The following is a 19571-nucleotide window of genomic DNA, read 5'->3' as shown; positions in this document are numbered from 1 at the left end:
TCAAACAATAAAGTCAAGAGAATCAAAGATATCATCATTAACTAAAGAAGCTCTGGATTGTTAAACAAATTCTCTTTGTCAGAACCTTAAGAAATGTATAAAGAACAGTATGGAGAATATGCCTACTGATGTTAGGGTGTAAAGGGTAATCAGCCAATAACTCCTTTAGTCAGAAATAATCTCCTTTATCCCTATAACCTTTTGTTAGACTTTTTGAATCAGAAGTTATACTGTTAAGAAAAATTAGATGGTAATAGGTTTTTTTTTGGGGGGGGGTTTAAGGGGAACAGTCTTCTATATAAGGAAAAATTGTTTATTTAGTTAAATCTGTGAACTGGTGAACTACTTGTATTAAAGTCCTGTCTTGTAACTTTACATGGTAAGCCAATTAACATGGCTTGTGTTTTAGTGAATACAGCTTGTAAGAATGCATTCAGTTGTTTTTTTCTATTGTTTTGAGTTGTAGATGTTTACATTGCTTTTCTTATATCTTTTTTTGCCCCTCAGGCGAGCGCGTGTCACATTTGACACTTCAGAGACACAGAAAGTTTTTGGTCCCATTGTCATTGACTACCACCAGGTATGTACTATCTCCTAGCACCTTTTGTTTGGATTAGAAACTGAAAACTTGTTTAGGTCTAGAACAGGTTGTATTTATGGTACTAACCCTTGTGAAGCTATGCCTTACTTTTTTGGAGTTGGTTGTCTACCATAAGGTAACAAATATCTTTTCTCTGGATTCAAGGTTCAATCTAAAGTTAACATGAAGTATGACACTTGGCACAAAGAAATCCTCAGCAAGTTTGCTTCACGCCTTGGAGATAACATGCAAGACTTCTATGGCTCAGTCTCAAAGGTAATTTTGCATTTTCTTTTTTCTTCCTGTTGGAAGCTGAAAGTGGGTGTGTGGGGTATCCATGAATAGCAGTCAGATATTTCACTACATTAAGAGGCACTTTTTTTATTTTGTCAATGTTTTAGGCTCGCACTGACATGGAGCAGCAGACAATCGAGGGAGCATCCACATCAGATGCTGTTGGTTTCATAACTGTGGTGCAGTCTCTGAAAAGGAAACTCAAGAACTGGGAAAAAAATGTTGAGGTGTGACTTTTTGGCTGTTCTGATCATACCTTTCTATTTCAAATTGATTTTTCTAAATGAGAAGGATCTTTCCTCTTGCAAGGCATTTTATGGTTTAGAATAATTTATATAATTATCACATTTTATTTACAAAATGGTAGATGTACAAGGAAGGACAGAGAATCTTGGAACGACAGAGGTTTACGTTCCCTCCATCATGGCTGTATGTAGACAACATTGAAGGAGAGTGGGGTGCATTTAATGACATCCTGAAGAGGAAGGACTCCAGTATTCAGACACAGGTAACAACAATGAGAGATAAAACCAATCTTTGAGAATCTTGAATTAGTCTTTGATGAAATGCATTATTACTGCCAATAGAAGCTACTGAGATATGATCATGTTAAACTGAGAGATTCTTGGACACAGACCAGAGTCTTAATTTGCCAATGTAATTTTAGAGTGGTGTTCATCACTGTTTTATTAGACTTTTTTTTTTCAATCAAATTTTTGTCTTGGAAATTAATGTTTCTGCAATTTATATTCCATTTTGCTTTCCTGAAGGTTGCAACACTACAGATGAAGATCATCTCTGAGGACCAAGCTGTGGAAACCCGCACCTCAGAACTGCTGTTTGAGTGGGAGAAAGGGAAACCAGTGCAGGGTAACACAAGACCTGATGTTGCACTGAACAACTTGGCTATCTATGAGGGAAAGTTCTCCAGACTGAAGGAAGATAGAGACAATGTTGCCAGAGCTAAGGAAGCTTTGGAGCTTATGGAGCCAGGTATGATTTGTGCTGTTAAATTATTTTTCTTAATTTTTTTCTTGAACATTGAAAACCTGGGATAGAAAGTGCTGTGGTGTGGCTGTCTAGGTGAGGTTTGTCCTTGGAAGATTGTTCTTAGTGAGTGGGGATGATGTTAGAAAAAACCTAAATGGAAGACATGTGACAGACATTCAACTATGTTCATGACTTCCATTCAAGCTAATGAAATGTCATTAAAAGATCTAAAGCAATTTCTATGGTGGTACTTTGGTAGCCTTGGTTTAATCTGCTAATATGATCTGTCTTCTTGAAATCTCCCTTCAGGAACATTGGTGGCCAGTGATGAGCGAGTCCAGGTTGGGTTGGAGGAACTGCAAGACTTGAAGGGTGTGTGGTCAGAACTTGCAAAGATCTGGGAGAAAGTGGATGAGTTGAAAGAAAAACCTTGGCTTTCTATTCAGCCCAGGAAGGTTAGTTTTCCAGTATATACAGGGGTGCTAGATTAACAACTTGCTACTGTGAAAGGTTTAACGACTAGATGCCCAGAGGAATTTCTTTTGCCTGTGCTTAATACAGAATTAGTAGAATGCAGAATATTTGTCAGCAATGGACTTTCAAATAGAACAGAGTAAGATATGAGCAACCTTTCAACTTAAGCCATTTGGGATTAGTAGAATAAATGTTTTAATAGTAAAGAAAGGAATTTTAAACTGTAATTGCTTTAAAGAGCAACTTAGATGTCTTATTCAGCAATACACTTAATGCAGGTCAGGCATAATTTTTGTGTCTGCATCCTTCTTTGAAGAGGTGTCTGTGAATTACTTGCTGATTTATACAGAAAATAATTTATGGTAGGAAAAAACTGGGACTTGTGCCAGGGTCTGCTTAATATAGGGTGTGGTCAATACTGGGTACAGTATCAGTTTCACTCTATGCTGCACAGAAAGGCAAATTGAATGACTTTCTCCCTTGTCACTGTATTTGCTTTTAATCTATTGGTACATTTACATGTACACTCTACCATGATGTGTTTGATTTAAACAAATTCATTTTTGTCTGTTCATTACTGTAGCTTCGTCAGTCACTTGATGCCTTGTTGAATGACATGAAGAACCTTCCTGCTCGGCTCAAGCAGTATTCTTCATTTGAGTATGTCCAGAAGACAATCAAGACTTACTTGAAGGTGATTTTTATCTCCTCACTATGGTATCTTACTTTCAAAGGTTTTGTGCCAAATACACACTAGTCATGCTGCTACACCCTTTTACTCTTGAGATATATTTTGTATATACATCAATTCTCCTTACTGTCTGCCACACAGTTCTTACAAATTTAGCCTGGAGAATTTAATGTCCCATCAAAGAATATTCCTCAGTTGGAATTTTTCTGTCTTCTTTTTACCTTTATGCTTGAAAATGTATTAATTTTATGTTGTAAGGAGAAGTTCCTTTTTGGTCATGGAAGGGTTTGCAATATATTTTAATTTCACATTTGCCTTTTTAGGTAAACATGCTGATTGTGGAACTCAAATCAGAAGCCCTAAAAGAACGACACTGGAAGACACTGATGAGAAAGCTTCATGTGAACTGGGTGCTGAGTGACTTGAGCTTAGGACAAGTGTGGGATGTAGATCTTCAGAAGAATGAGGGAATTGTCAAAGATGTCATCCTTGTTGCTCAGGGAGAAATGGCTTTGGAGGAATTCTTGAAACAGGTGATTCTTTTTCAATTTCATTTGACTCTAATGAGGACTTCTTCACAGGTTGTCAAAATTAAGTCACTTGTATCCACAGTGGTCCTCTAAGATTACCCCCCCCCCCCCCTTCTCAGTTTTGTTAGAGTTGAATACAGGGCCTGTATTTTTCCCCAAGCCAACATTTTCTCTTTGTTGTTGACAAGTCGCTCATTTTTTAAGTACATGTGAACTTTCAATCTTGGTTTTTCTACTTTCCTCGTGGCTACAGGTGCGAGATGTATGGCAGAGCTATGAACTGGAGCTGGTGAACTACCAGAACAAATGCCGTATCATCCGCGGTTGGGATGACTTGTTCACTAAAGTCAAGGAGCACATTAACAGCGTCTCTGCCATGAAACTCTCTCCATACTACAAGGTATGATGTACATGTGTGTGGCTTGAGTATAATTTACTCTTGATGCAATTGAAAGGTTGTGAAATGCTGCTCAATTTTTTTTAGAACCCCATAGCATGACCATGAAAAAAGCTTTTTTCTTTTTATTGCTGCTCTTTGTTTCAAAATCTGTTTTAGAACATTACTCTTCCTTCTCTTGGGGGCCATTTCTTGAAAATCGTAGTTCATATAACTTTATCACGGACCAGAAGCAATGAATCTAAATTTAACCCATCTAGGGTTTTTGCTCAAAAATCAGTGAATGCATTATATTTCTTTTTTTTAATATATGTATTTTTTTTTAAATTTCAAAACTGTGAATATCTCAATCTTGAATATGAACACAGCAAACAAACGACAGCTTTTCAGAATTGGAAATGCCTGGGATTTTCATGAAAGAGGAGGTAGATTAGAAAGTTATGATATGTTATCTATAAAACTGCCATTTTTCCTCAGGTCTTTGAGGAAGATGCTCTTCAGTGGGAGGAGAAGTTGAATCGCATTCATGATGTGTTTGACGTGTGGATTGATGTCCAGCGCCGATGGGTGTACCTGGATGGTATCTTCAGTGGCAGTGCTGATATCAAGGCTCTTCTTCCAGTGGAGACTCAGCGATTCCAGAGGTGGGTATTTTTATTTTATGAAATAGGAATGAATGTAATTGCCACCAGTTAAAGGGACTATTATTTTTTTAAGTTAGAGAACTGATGAAATTGTGCTCACGATCAGATGTGCATTTAGAACTGAAGTTTTGCAGAGGGTCTCATATACCCCTCTTTTAGGGACTTACCTTTTTGACGTGTGAAAGATATTTCAAACTTTTGTCGGCATTCTGGCTAAAATGTGAGTGATCACAATCACAGGTCATGAATTTATAAAAAACCTTAAAATAAATTTTTTTTAATGGGAAATATATAATATTAATCATGTTTTATATAAATATCAATGTAGTTACGACAATGTCTACTTTTTATTTGAAGGAGAAAAGGCAGTATTCTTTGTTTTTTTGTAATAATTATTATCAACATTTTTTGTTGTTCTTTTATTTTATCCCAGCATCAGCACAGAATTCCTGACACTGATGAAGAAAGTGGCAAAGACTCCCTTGATTGTAGATGTGCTGAACATCCAAGGTGTTCAGAGACAGTTGGAACGTCTTGCTGATCTGCTTGGTAAAATCCAAAAAGCTCTGGGTGAATACCTGGAGAGGGAGAGAGCATCATTTCCAAGATTCTACTTTGTGGGAGATGAAGACTTACTTGAGATTATTGGAAACAGCAAGAGCATTCCAAAACTACAAAAGCACTTTAAGAAGATGTTCGCTGGTGTGGCAGCCATTGTTCTTAATGAAGATGAGACTTTGATAACTGGTTTGAGTTCCAAGGAAGGAGAAGAGGTAAAACATATCATTTGTTTGATCTAAAATGGCTAATAGAACTATTTGATTACTCGGGGAAGTCTATTGTCAGGTCGAAGCAAAATTTCGAACACTGTTGATCGAATTGACGCTTTTCCTCGCGAATGTTCGCTTCATGTCGAAAATTCAATGAAAAAACGTCCTTTGCTCAGACGAAATGTCGCTTAAAAGGCCGCGAACTTTCGATCGAATTTTCGCTCAGACTTTCGACGAGAGATCGCTAGAACAAAAAACGTCTTTCGTTTGCATTACTTTTGCACAACTTACTGTTCCACGTTTAAATAATTGTATATGTAATGGGAAAATCTCGACAGTATCATCTCTTTCAGTTGCCCTTTACCTTCGTCGTTCAGTGGATTAGAATCTGGCTTCAACTTAACAGCATTGCTTCTTAGTCAGTTGTATCCCTGCTTACCTATATATACATATATATATATATATATATATACTTACAGATTGTGCAAGTTTTTATCTCTGTAACTAATAGTTTTACCATCAGCCTTAGATGATCTGCTACACTGATTGATTGATTGATTAATTGATGATAAATTCAAGTGTCAACACTTTCAGCAGGATTACTTATAAATAACAGACCAATCCATCAACATAAATTTAACAAATAGTTATATCTAAGCTCCCAGACATCTTTGCTTGCATTGGTCGCGGGCACCGATTGCAACAATCAAATGTATTTGGAATCATTATTGGTTTTCTCTGAATGCTTTGTGTTTTCTTCTAAGCAAGTTTGGTAACAATAGTGGCAGTGTAAATATATTTGAAAATTAGAGTGCAGCCAATTTATAATCGTAATAGGACTGAGTGGAGTCCAATACGGTCTGTAATTATGCGATTGATTAACAAAAGCGGACGACCACAAAGCGGAAGTCCGATTTGTTAATCACGAGTATGATCACAAAAAGAATTGGATGAGACGAAGTCCTGTTATCAATTAATCAAAACTTTGACAAAATTTGTGAAAGAAACTAGACATCGGTTGTACGTTTCATAAAAAACAACATTTAACTCGGCTAAATGCGAGACAAAAGCGCGCACATGACACGTTCTTACCACTTACACAGGCATGACGTGTTAACTGTCCCTTTAACTGTCCTACTTCACTGTCTAATTACAAGCATGACGCATATACTGTGCTCAAATCGGGCCGGTGATAACCAATCACGTCCGAGAATTTTGGTGTAGTTTTGATCAAAGCGACAAACTTATAAACTTTGGGAAGTTCCTAAGTAGATCGTAAAGTGTTTAAATACATTCTGCTCTCTGTCACTAGGTGGTTTTCAAGAAAGCTGTGTCTTTGAAAGAACACCCCAAGGTCAATGAATGGCTGACATGTGTTGAGACTGAAATGCGCACCACCTTGGCTACATTATTGGCCACAGCAGTGACTGAAATACAGCAGTTCAACTCTGAATCCATTGATGGGCAAAAGTACATGCACTGGGTCGATGGCTACCAGGTAAAGAAGGAGATTTCTTTGTGTCAGGATCAGGTTAATTAAATGTTGTTATCTTGATACTAAGTTTGATCGTTTCCGTCTTGCAGGCTCAACTTGTGGTACTAGCCTCCCAGATTGCTTGGTCAGAAAGCTGTGAGGAAGCACTGCAAGCCATCTCCTCGTCATCAAACCAAAAAGACCTGGGGCCAATGATGAAGGTTCTTAGAGTGGTTGAGGCAACGCTAAACATCCTGGCTGACTCTGTGTTACAAGAACAGCCTCCAGTAAGGCGACGCAAGCTGGAGCACTTGGTGAGCAAATGGTTTCATCCTGTAAAAAGAAGTTAAGTCGACTGAAGTTTAAAATTTGTTTTAACTGAGGTAGCCATGGGTTCAAACTGGAGCACTTGGTGAGCGACTGTAAATAGTTTCATCCTGTGAAATTAGTCAAGTCGATTACAGTTTAAAATTTGTTTTAACTGAGGTTGCCGTGGGCTCAACTATAATTCAAATAAATCATAATGGTAGAGATCTGTTACTGTACAGTTCATAGAGATTAGTTTTCAAACTGCGGAACTCGGTGCTGTAGGTAATAGGGTAATTAAGCATTGTCAACAGAGTTGATAACGTAGATTGGCCATCGTAAAGAGTTTTAAAGCTGATGTTTCGAGCGTTAGCCCTTCGGCTGCTTTGAAACTCTTTACGGTGGCCAATTTACGTTATCAACTTAGTTAATAATACTTAATTACCCTGTTATACTCTCTCACCGACACGGCACCATAGTTTCTTAAAAAACTAACCCCTTTATTCAGCTGTAGGTAATAATCAACGAGGATTTAATTTTTGAAAACATTCTTTTCATTTTCTGTTTCAGATCATTGAACATGTACATCAACGTGACGTCACACGCCAGCTGATCAACACTCAAGTCTCCAACACAAAAGCTTTTGAGTGGCTCTGTCAGATGAGATTCTACTTTGACCCAAAACAGAAAGACGTCCTACAACAGCTTTCAATCCACATGGCCAATGCCAAGTTTAATTATGGATTTGAGTACCTTGGAGTCCAAGACAAGCTTGTCCAGACCCCCCTGACAGATCGCTGTTATCTTACCATGACACAGGCCTTAGAGGGAAGATTAGGAGGGTCACCCTTTGGTTAGTTAATGGTTATTGTATTGTTTTTTCTTTTAGTAAAGACGTTTGCGGTATGATTGGGGTTGTTGTATCGGAATCTCAAATAGCTCCTCATGCTTAAATTTTTACTTGTCTACATAGATCACGGTCAAGGACCCTTCCCCCATTCCAAGCAAATTGGTTTTTCTTCAGTACTAAATCCTCTTCCAGCTGCAAAGCATATTTATTTTCTCCTTACCATACCGATACGTTATCCAGCGAGCTGGTGATGAGAATAGAAATACTTGTCTGCTGAAGGGTGTAATCTTGATATAACACCAAGTTCTCCTTATTCATGCACAAGGAAATGTGGAAGAAATGGAAGGGAGAAATTGGACTTTGTATTCTGGCATAATATCGGAAATGAGTCTGTAGAGTTCTCATCTTTTTTTCATCCTTTTCCTGCTTATTTTTCCTTTTACTGATTGCTTTTCGATTAATTGTGTTTAGGTCCTGCTGGAACAGGAAAGACAGAATCGGTTAAAGCTCTTGGCCACCAATTGGGAAGATTTGTGTTGGTCTTCAACTGCGATGAAACATTTGACTTCCAGGTAAGTGACTTTGTGTTTAAGTCTGAGATACTTTCTCCTAATCTTGCCCTCTTGGATCTAATCTCAGTCTAATTCAACCATCATCTTTTTTTCTCTAGGCCATGGGTCGTATCTTTGTCGGTTTGTGCCAAGTGGGTGCATGGGGCTGCTTTGACGAGTTCAACCGTCTGGAAGAAAGAATGTTGTCAGCTGTTTCGCAACAGATTCAGACCATTCAGCTCTCTCTCAGAGAAGGCAGCACTGATCTATGTAAGGAAGGAAATAAACAAGTAGTTCTTATTAAAGTTTATTTATTCCTTTGAATCTAATCTGTGACAGGATTGAAAATTTTTTAAGGTGTAATCAAGCTATTGACATTTCACAAAGTTATTATGAAGAAAATGTTTGGATGAATTTTACTTGGGCGTTAAGGACGTGTATTTTGTATGATGAGTATCGTAAAAAAAAAAACGTAGACAAAATAAACACAGCAGTTGACCAGTGTGAACGAAAATACCTTAGAGCCAATAAGAAATCAAATAAGAAAAAGCTTGTTACCGGAAGTGCAAGAGAATGCAAATATTTTGTTTGGTTTTAGAGGATGTTGAGAGGGGAACACAGGTATTTAGACTTAAGACATAGGAGCAAAGGAAAGAAAAAGCAATACAGTCCTGGATAACTTTTACCATTCAACTGAAAATTTCTCTAATATTGATATTCTCAAAGAACGCTATCAGGCAATATTAATGACAATGGATAATATTGATTTCATATTTTCCAGCTGCACCAATTACTATTGAACTGGTGGGCAAGCAAGTGAGAGTAAGCCGCGACATGGCAATCTTCATTACAATGAACCCAGGTTATGCTGGACGTTCCAACCTCCCAGACAACTTGAAAAAGTTGTTCCGCAGCTTGGCCATGACCACTCCTGACCGACAGCTTATTGCTCAGGTCATGCTGTACTCACAGGGTTTCAGAACTGCAGAGAAACTAGCCACAAAGATTGTTCCATTCTTCAAGTAAGGAATAGTTGTGATATTTAATAATCAAATTCTAGTTGTTACAAACTGACATTGAAGATAAACGAAAATGATCTGTGTAGCCGATAAATTTTCTGTTAACGGTTATGGCAGTCTAGGGTAGATTCTCAGTAGTTTTTGGTCGGAAATACTAACCCTTTACGCCCCCTAACGTCAGTTTGCATATTCTCCGTACTGTTCTCTGTACATTTCTTAAGGCGCTGACAAGGAGAATTGGTCAGTTTTCTTAAACCTCAATGCATCACTTATCCTAAACGTATTAAGCAACGTGCACAGGATTCCTAGTCTTAACCGTTCTACTCTCAAGATCTGATTGTAAATTCTCTCTTCTAGCTACTTCACAATTCCTTGTAAATTAGTTACGAAAAGTTGGTGTTAGATCAAGATAACAACTTCTACTAGTTTGAGTGTTCTCATTGATCATTCTCATCACCTGTTTGTTAGATATTGTGCGGATATTGTAAAGAGAAGTTACATGTTAATCACTTGTGGGGGGGGGGGGTTGATTTAAGGGTTAAGATAAATTCATTTTGTCATTTATTTTACAGATTATGTGGAGAGCAGTTGTCTAACCAGTCTCATTATGACTTTGGCCTCCGTGCACTGAAGAGTGTACTGGTCAGTGCTGGTAATGTCAAACGCGAGAAGATCCAGCGAATAAAGGAAAGTTTGACTGAAGAAGGCCAGGAAGCTGATGAAGCAGCAATCTCTGAGCGGCTTAATGAACAAGAGGTTTGTTTAGAAATTTGATGTAAAATTTCACTCTAATCCATAGTCCTTTGCACTGAAAGTGGCCTTTCATCATTTTTGTGATGTTTAACTTTATATGTTGTGGTTCAGTTTTTTTCTGTTGAAACTTTATTCCCCTAATGTCAAACTCATCGTCACGCATCACAATGCATCATGGTACCTTAAAACAGAGGCTGGGAAATTTGAACGAAGTTGAAGTATGGAATTTGATCATAAAATACTTGCGTATTCTTAATTTTGCGTGATACTCTCCTATAAACAGACTGTCATCTTTTTCTACAATGCTCAAGGTTTACGTCGAGAAGATTTCGGCAATTTTTAGTGATGCAACTCTGAGCAAAGTAAATTTCAAACCTTGGTCTTATCAAATCAAGCTCACGCCCTCTATTGGTTGAATGCAATCCTTTTAATGTTTTAGAAAGTTTAAAATGAAATTATAACACTTCCCCTTCAGCGTAGTTGTTGGTTAAAATAAATTTAACTTTCAGAATGCTGCCATTTTTTTTATCCGTCTAGATTTTGATCCAGAGTGTTTACGAAACAGTTGTACCAAAGCTTGTGGCAGAAGATATTCCTCTTCTTCAGAGTCTGTTGTCAGATGTTTTCCCAGGAGTTCGTTATGTTGGCGCCGAGATGACAAGCCTTAAGGCCGAGATAAAGAAAGTTTGTGCTGAGACGCACCTTGTGTATGGAGATGGAGAAGAACAAGGTGGTGCATGGGTGGAGAAGGTGGGGAGTTGTTTGTCTATCGTAACCAATCGCATGAATAGTGCAGCATCTTGGCATGGAACGGTTAATTGAAATTGATTTCTAAAGGAAAGGTTTTTGGTTAAAAACTTCATGTATGAGATTTTAGAACAGTAGATAACTAACATTCATTTTAGTATTAAGGCAGTTGCGCATTAGTAGAAAGGCGGTGTGATTTAACGTTAAATTCTCGAGCTAAAATTTTAAAGAAATTTAGGGCAGACAGTAAGGAGAAAGAATTGGTATTGAGATCATGGAAAGAAAGAGGTTAAGGACTGAAATTCACAGCTAGTGACTCCCTCGGTTTTTACCTCTGTAAGAGTTCATCGTTACATCTTTTCAATACGATCGTATCAATGCAGTGAAACTTGGGTGATGTCCGTACTGGTTTTGCTCTGATACAAAATCAATCAGATAATTTTAGGAAATAGAATTCTTATGATGTTGTTTTTCGTGTTACTATTGTTGTAGATCCTTCAGTTGTATCAGATATCCCAGATTCATCATGGATTGATGATGGTGGGACCGAGTGGAAGCGGCAAATCTACAGCTTGGCGCACTCTGTTAAAGGCTTTGGAAAATTTAGAGGGCGTAGAGGGTGTGGCACATGTTGTTGACCCCAAGGTACAGTTACTTTCGAGCGCTACTGAATCATTCTTTTTACATGTTGTTAACTGTTGTAATCACTTGAAATAAATTTTTAGTTCTTTTGAAACGCATCGAGGATTTATGTGGGCTGCAGAAGCCTTCGATAACTGGTTTCAATTATTTGAAATACTTAACTTTAGCCCCCTAAGAGTGACTAGCATCTAATTTACCTCCTTGCAGTATCACCCCTGAATCAAACACAGGGTCACGAAAATAAAGGAAGTGGTCACCTACCACACAAGCTCTTGACTCTGAAACAAATTTTACTTGTCAGCGCTTTAGGAATTATATAGAGAATGTGCATACTATTGTTAAGGTGTAAACGGTAAAGTGACTTGCGTAAATTATTTTTTTCATTCCAGGCCATTTCCAAGGAAGCTTTGTATGGAACTCTTGATCCCAATACAAGAGAGTGGACAGATGGGTTGTTCACTCACATTCTCAGAAAGTAAGTTTGCTATTTTGATGATTGACTGAACAAGGCAGTGTCAAATGTTTCTAGTTCTAGTGTTTTTTTAAGTGTCTGATAATTTGTTTCTCTGCATCCAAGGATCATTGACAATGTCCGTGGTGAGATTAACAAAAGACAGTGGATCATTTTTGATGGCGATGTTGATCCGGAGTGGGTGGAGAATTTAAACAGTGTCCTGGATGACAATAAGTTGCTCACTCTGCCAAATGGGGAACGTCTTGGAATTCCTTCTAATGTAAGTCACCTGGGTCCCGTTTCTCGAAAGTCCCGAACGGGCACGAAGCCATATTTAAGAATCTAAATTAAAGAATTGAGAAGCAGGTTGTGGCGCCCTAACCAGTCTATTTTGTTTCCTTAGCTGATAGCTTTGCGTCATTATTTAAAAAAAAAATTTAAACCCCCATCTTGAATGAAAACAGAACAGCTTAACGAGCCCGCTAAGTTATAGGGACCTTTCAGAAACGGGCCCTCCGGAACTCTTCTATGGTTTAAGACAAGTTAGAGGAGTGTTGAATTTGATTCACCCAATTTGTTTTGTTAAACATCTCTTTTGCAGGTGCGAATCATGTTTGAAGTACAAGATCTACGTTTCGCCACTCTTGCTACAGTCAGCCGTTGTGGAATGGTTTGGTTCAGTGAGGACGTTTTGTCGACGGAAATGATTTTTGACAATCACCTGCTTCAGATGAAGAAAGTACCAGTGGAAGAGGTTGAAGAAGAGATCAGAAGAATCAAACCTCAAGGAAAGGCTGAAGACGCCTTGTCACCAACAATGCAGGTATGGCACAAACAAATACCGGGTCATTCTCTTGAAAACATGGTTGTGTGTGTAAACTGAACTACTGAGGAACAGCTGCTACCGAACAATCGAGAATTCAAAGATACCAGCCGGAACAAAGTTGCAACATTCCCCTTGAGCTTGCTCTTGTGACAGTGACTGCTGGCCATAAGAGCTCGCTAAGCTCTTGGTGATTGACTTTGTAGGATAGGCGATTCACCAACTCCCAAGCTCTCTGTTATTTCTATAGATATGGCTCCAAATCTTAACCCATGTTTGTAAATCTACAGGTCCAGTGCGATTTTGTAGACATTATTCATGAGCACTTCTCATCTAACGGTCTTGTGGTAAAGAGCTTGGAGTTTGCATTCAAGCAGGAACATATCATGGACTTTACTCGCATGAGGGCACTGGAATCGCTCTTCTCCATGATCCATCAAGGAATCAGGAATGTTCTTCAGTACAATCAACAACATCCTGATTTTCCAATGGAGGTTAGAGCGGACATCTTTTTAATCTTTGAACTCCCAAGATATAATTAGTAATTCTCCTTTTTGTTCGCCATTATGTTTACTTGTATTTTCTTGAAACTCAGTAAGAGGAATTTGGAATTATATCAAGATAGAACCTTGAAGCTGATATGTTTGTCTGTGCTTCTCGCTTTCTTGCCTGACTCCAACGATGACTTCAGCTCAGTTTGTCCACTGGACTATTCCGTGACTATCATAATTTAGGATCGAAAGGAGTTTCTTTGTAATTGAACGTTATGCAGAAGTGTACTTGTACTTTTAGAAATGGAATGTCAAAACTAATTCGAGATCGATTTGGTTTTGCTTCACTTTCTTCCTTAATTGGCCTAAAAGTCTCGCGTCACCTTCTCAACCAATCAGATGCAAAACGTAAACCAACCGCGTCATGGCCACTCGCGTTTTCCCGCGCTTCACGCAGTTTGCTTGTTCTTACTCTGAGTTCTGATTGGCTCCTAGTGATGTTTTCCTTTGCTCTGATTGGCAAGTGTGATTTTTTTGGTTTTGGTTTTATGACACTCAATCGAAAAGGTTAAAATAGCATTTTTGTTTTTGTTTTAATGACAGAGAGATCAGATTGAACGTTACGTCCCACGCTACTTGATCTTCTGTATTCTTTGGGCTTTCTCCGGTGACTGTAAGCTGAAGACGAGAGAAGACTTGGGAAACTTCATCAAGAGCATCACTACAATTCCTTTGCCTGCCAGCTCATCACAGTCCATTGTTGATTATGAGGTACAAGAAGTTTGTAAACATAAAAAGTAGCAATTTATCACATGACAGAGCTCGAGCAATAAGGATGCTTACCTTTACTGTGAATGAGTGACTGACTGCATTCAACGTGTTAAACAATGAAGACCTATCTTAACGTGGATTTGTACATGTAGAGCCCTATCTGAAGTGGTTTTTATTTGCATTCCTGACCTTAAAAGTTTTAAATGTTTTTCGCACCATTTTTGTTGCTCTACGCCTTTGGTCGAACCTTGGCCACTGCCGTTGTGTTATGCCTTTCAGAAAAATTTCAAAATTAATTCACTGTAGGAATCGTTACGTGGAATGTTTTTCTTTTTCTCATCCTCTTTCTGCATTAGAATTACTTAGCCTGTGGTAAGAATTAAAATGTTTATCAATATTTTGCCCTTTTTTTTCAGGTTACAATCCAAGGTGAATGGGCACTATGGCAGTCTAAGGTTCCTCAGATTGAGGTAGAAACGCATAAGGTGGCAGCCCCCGATATTGTGGTACCAACTGTCGATACTGTGCGACATGAAGCTCTTCTGTACACCTGGCTGGCGGAGCACAAACCCATGGTGCTCTGTGGACCCCCTGGCAGCGGCAAGACTATGACACTCTTCAGTGCCTTGAGAGCTCTTCCTGATATGGAGGTGGGTACAACGTGATTTAAGTGCAAGTGGGAGATATTGAATTAGACGCGTGGAAATGTTAGCTCCTTGCAGATTTACTGTCGACTTTGAACCGTACTGCATGACTGTATATTTAACCCTTTAACTCCCAGATCAAATTTGTCATTCTCCTTACTGTCGACCATACAATTCCTCTGATGTCAGTTCAGAGAATTTAGTATCGAATCAACTAATTATCCCCAAATATAATATTTTGTTGCTTTTAGGTTGTTGGTTTGAATTTCTCCAGTGCTACCTCCCCTGAGCTGCTCCTGAAAACTTTCGATCACTATTGTGAGTACAGAAGAACTCCGAATGGAATCGTCCTTGCTCCTGTACAACTTGGAAAGTGGATGGTGCTGTTCTGTGATGAGATCAATCTTCCAGACATGGATAGTTATGGTACATAGACAAACCCTATAAACTATACCACCCCCTCCCTGAAATGAAAACATATTCTTCATCTCAAGCAATTGGAAATTTAGTTTTCGCAAAGCTGAACCATGTCTTTAATCGCTCCTTAGTTTAAAAAGAATGGCTGTTGCTTTCAACAACGATTCCCCTCGTTTAAATTGTCAACTGTTACCAGATTACGTTCCATCCAGTCGTAGTGGATGTATAGATCTGTATCAAGAGAAAAAGTGACATTTACTTCGGATGAGTGTATTTTTTTAATGTAGTAAACAAGATGAATTCATGGGTCGCTTAAGATCTTGTGCTTGTAGAAGTTAGTTGCTAATATGTATGCGAACATTCGCCAACATAGTTATTCAGCTAATATTTTGAATCCGGGGGTAACGTTTGATCGTGGAGTCTGATCGTCTGGGTGAGGGTAGTCCAGAGAGGCACTGTTGTCGGAAGATGTGACTAACTTTTCAACAACCCTAGTGAAAACGAACGTCATATTCACTACCCTCGTCCGGACGATCATACTACATGATTAAATATTTATGACGTGTACTCGAGAGAATATATATAGACTAAAAACCATTCGGACAACTCGTTGAAAACACTGTAATTTTTTGTCTTCGTGCAAACCTTTTTAACTGATGAACAACAACATGTTCACAAATATACTTGTTGTAATTATACCTCAGGAACACAGCGTGTCATCTCCTTCCTGAGACAAATTGTAGAGCATGGCGGATTCTACCGCACCAGTGACCAGGCCTGGGTAACAATAGAGAGGATCCAGTTCGTCGGAGCTTGTAATCCACCCACCGATCCAGGCAGAAAGCCTCTGTCACACAGGTTATAAACATTCTTAAAGTATTTGATGAGCAACTAGATTAAGATTATCAGCGCGAGACTTCGACCTTGTGAAATTTGATGCGGGCGAGGCCCAAATCAAATATCACACACAGAACTTAAGCCTGGTTCACATATAATCGCAGACGATCGTAGGTGATCGCACGATCGCTGAAACCACTCAACCGAAGATCGCGAATCGCATGTTCACATATAATCGCAGCCGATCGCAGCGATCATTGACAACCGAGTCCGCGATTTACCACTCAGCGGCAATACAACCAACATGGATGCCGAGGACGCTGAACTTTAATAGGTGTTAACATTCTACTTTACTTTAACGGAGAATTGCTGCTAGATCAAAGAAATAACCTCATTGTTTAAGGAGGGGTTCCAACAGATTTTTCTATAAGCGGCTGCTAGCGGTGTTATAGGCGGCTGTGCTATGAGGCGAAACCCAAGCAGGAGAGCTTGCTCTTAAGCTAAACAGACAGTTGAAAGCTCCAAGCTCTAAATATAACGATATCTATTTTCAGATTCTTGCGTCATGTTCCTGTCATATATGTGGACTATCCAGGTCCTACCTCACTGACCCAGATCTATGGAACATTCAATCGTGCAATGCTGAGAATTGTTCCTCCGCTGAGAAGCTATGCTCAGCCCCTGACTGATGCTATGGTGGAGTTCTACTCCATGTCTCAAGTGGGTGAAATATGTGTAGTACAGAAGGATTAAGCTTTGATGCCAGTTAGTTTACGGCAAAAAATAAGCTAGCGCTGATAGTAGAATTGAGTGAGTGTGAGAAGCAAAAGAGGATTGCTCTTTTTCTGTCACAAATGGTAACAACAACAAAACTTTATTCTATTGTAAGCAAATAAATTGATACAAATGTACTTCCCCGTCTATCCCTCTGCTCCAAGCTTTGGCAGGCAATGAAACAAATGATAGTTTCCTTGTGAGCTTAGTGGGTTACACCCTATCATAAGAATGCATATTCTCCGTACTGTTGTCTCAAACATTTCCTACAGTACTGACAAGAAGAATTTGTTAAACAAGCCAGCGCTTCTTTGGTTGGCGATCAATTCGCTTATTCTCATGAGTGTTATGTATGACTCAGAGGTGATAATGTATGGAGAAATTGGATTGCAACTAATGTCAAAAGAATAAATCCTGCACTTGTGTTTTTCGACAATTGTAAAGATGAAATTGCAAAAAGCAACTCGCTTAGCCTGGAAAAGATTTTATTTATAAGGACTGAGATTTACCATGATTTTTAGCGGAGTAACCCTTTTCCTTGTAGGAACGCTTCACTCAAGACATGCAGCCGCATTACATTTACAGCCCTCGAGAAATGACTCGATGGGTGAGAGGAATCTGTGAAGCATTGAAGCCATTGGAGACTTTGTCAGTCGAAGGGCTTGTTCGCCTGTGGGCTCACGAAGCACTGCGTCTCTTCCAAGACAGGTAAGAATTGAGGGGCTGGGTGTTTTGTAGGAGAGTAGAATTAAAACAGTTTCGAGACTTTCACTCGATTATACTCTGATTTTGAGTTGTCAAGTAAAACATAACACAAAGTAAAAAGTAGTTATTCTATGATTTTTCTCATGTTTACCATCTTTGTCTGTGTAACGAAGTTCTGATGTAAATTGAGGATAGCCTGGGGTAGACCCTCATTATTGGCGCCTGGGCACTGGGCACGAGCTTTTCTTTGCCCTCAGGAAAGTATGAGGCGTCGAGCCTAGCAAATCGGAGAGAGGTCTGCAAGGGGTCTGGTACTGATAACGAGGTTATTATTAGTGCCAGTCTTCCGGCAAACCTCTTCCCGACTCGTCTCTAATCTTCCCGCAGACGAAGAAACCGAGTGACTCGGGTCTTTTATTATTAAAATGAGAACTTGCTATCGTGTGGAAATTAGGTGTAGATATATTTATTGCTTGATTGTCTTCCAGGCTGGTCGAAGACGATGAGCGTAAGTGGACAGAAGAGAATATCAACAATATAGCCTTGAAACACTTTCCGAACATAGATCGTAATACTGCCCTTGCTCGACCAATCTTGTACAGTAACTGGCTGTCGAAGGACTACATGCCTGTGGAGCAGGAAGAACTCAGAGACTTTGTCAAAGCAAGGCTAAAGGTAAGAATCACCTGAGTTTGTCGAAAGTTGGATACAAGGGAAGAAAATGCTTCCTCTGTGGAGCTGTCAGCGAACTGTGTGTGAATAAAGGGTAGGCCAGTTTACAACCAAAAAGTCGATCGACAGACGAACATCAATCGATCACGAGTCGGGAAATTTTCGGTAAATTGTTGGCAATGCAGTAACACCGTGCGGTATTTCACAGTTGTTTCTTTAAAATGCACTGAGATGTTTGATGAATTGAAAGGAAAGATTTATCGAGTTGATAGTCATTATAGATAGTGGTTACTAAGAACAGCAGACAAACAGCTGTTTGCCCTCTAATGTTTGTATCACATTTTGATGATTTTGGTTGTTTTTCTTTATCTGTTTGGAACAGGTGTTCTATGAAGAAGAGTTAGATGTTCCTTTGGTGTTATTTAATGAAGTGCTTGACCATGTTCTACGAATTGACAGGATCTTTAGACAGCCACAAGTAAGTGCATAACCTTACCTTGCTTTGTATTTATCTTCACCCCCATGTATCAGAATTTCCTTCACCTTTCTTCTCCGTGAATTTGACCGGCATCCGCTGTTGAGACCTTTCGCGCGCGAAGGTGCGTGGGAGAGTGTTGGATCTTTCGCATGTGTGTAACTCGCGATCTTACCCAGCACCGGATATGCAATGTTTCATAGTCATCTTTGCTACTTTTTCCCTCCACAGGGGCACTTGTTGTTAATTGGTGTTAGTGGAGCTGGTAAAACTACGCTGTCAAGATTTGTGGCATGGATGAATGGTCTGAAAGTCTTCCAAGTCAAGGTTTGTTTACTTCGTTTAGAGTTTTTTCCAGTTGACTCTTGGTTTTGCTTTAATTCTCCTTGTGATTGGTCTAGAAAACTGATGCCACCCTTTCAACCAATCAGGGGCAATACTGAAACTAATTGGGGCTTGGTCGCTCGCGTTTTTCTGCGCTTGAGGTGGTTTGTATTTTATCACGAGTTCTCATTGGTCCCTTGTGACATTTTCGTTTGTTTTGATTGGCCGTTGCGATTACCTATCCTTTTGTTTTTGGTCTCAAACTACAAGCTCACTCTGGGCCCCGCTGAAAGTGAGCTCACGTTAATGTTGTGTAACTTGCTTGTGCAATGGTTGCCTAGTGATAAATGTGAGCTCACTCTGGGCCCCGCTGAAAGTGAGCTCACGTTAATGTTGTGTAACCTGCTTGTGCAATGGTTGCCTAGTGATAAATGTGATGGTTGAGGTATGTCCTTTTTCTAATTTGTTACTA

The 19571-nt window shown here is 39.2% G+C and overlaps 1 protein-coding gene across 2 annotated transcripts in view; it reads left to right on the top strand.

The window, feature by feature from the left end:
* Window positions 1-19571, top strand: part of LOC113674160 (cytoplasmic dynein 1 heavy chain 1) — a 54606-nt gene that overhangs the window by 11620 nt on the left and 23415 nt on the right. For both annotated transcript variants that reach the window (XM_089187722.1, XM_089187721.1), the window contains exons 19-51: window positions 508-580; window positions 746-856; window positions 982-1101; window positions 1242-1382; window positions 1645-1867; window positions 2174-2319; window positions 2922-3032; window positions 3353-3562; window positions 3813-3959; window positions 4434-4600; window positions 5034-5373; window positions 6683-6868; window positions 6955-7158; window positions 7721-8003; window positions 8472-8572; window positions 8671-8821; window positions 9333-9573; window positions 10143-10326; window positions 10861-11073; window positions 11563-11715; window positions 12102-12187; window positions 12290-12446; window positions 12768-12989; window positions 13280-13483; window positions 14084-14251; window positions 14668-14901; window positions 15147-15321; window positions 16017-16170; window positions 16704-16869; window positions 17468-17631; window positions 18117-18303; window positions 18683-18778; window positions 19007-19102. In XM_089187722.1, coding sequence (XP_089043848.1) covers window positions 508-580; window positions 746-856; window positions 982-1101; window positions 1242-1382; window positions 1645-1867; window positions 2174-2319; window positions 2922-3032; window positions 3353-3562; window positions 3813-3959; window positions 4434-4600; window positions 5034-5373; window positions 6683-6868; window positions 6955-7158; window positions 7721-8003; window positions 8472-8572; window positions 8671-8821; window positions 9333-9573; window positions 10143-10326; window positions 10861-11073; window positions 11563-11715; window positions 12102-12187; window positions 12290-12446; window positions 12768-12989; window positions 13280-13483; window positions 14084-14251; window positions 14668-14901; window positions 15147-15321; window positions 16017-16170; window positions 16704-16869; window positions 17468-17631; window positions 18117-18303; window positions 18683-18778; window positions 19007-19102 — 5614 coding nt within the window. The remainder of the gene's footprint in view (window positions 1-507; window positions 581-745; window positions 857-981; window positions 1102-1241; window positions 1383-1644; window positions 1868-2173; window positions 2320-2921; window positions 3033-3352; window positions 3563-3812; window positions 3960-4433; window positions 4601-5033; window positions 5374-6682; window positions 6869-6954; window positions 7159-7720; window positions 8004-8471; window positions 8573-8670; window positions 8822-9332; window positions 9574-10142; window positions 10327-10860; window positions 11074-11562; window positions 11716-12101; window positions 12188-12289; window positions 12447-12767; window positions 12990-13279; window positions 13484-14083; window positions 14252-14667; window positions 14902-15146; window positions 15322-16016; window positions 16171-16703; window positions 16870-17467; window positions 17632-18116; window positions 18304-18682; window positions 18779-19006; window positions 19103-19571) is intronic.

The sequence above is a fragment of the Pocillopora damicornis genome, chromosome 11, assembly GCF_964200805.1.
Source record: "Pocillopora damicornis chromosome 11, jaPocDami1.2, whole genome shotgun sequence".
NCBI lineage: Eukaryota > Metazoa > Cnidaria > Anthozoa > Scleractinia > Pocilloporidae > Pocillopora > Pocillopora damicornis.
The sequence above is the reverse complement of the archived record's forward strand: the minus strand, read 5'-3'. Positions and strand labels throughout refer to the sequence as shown.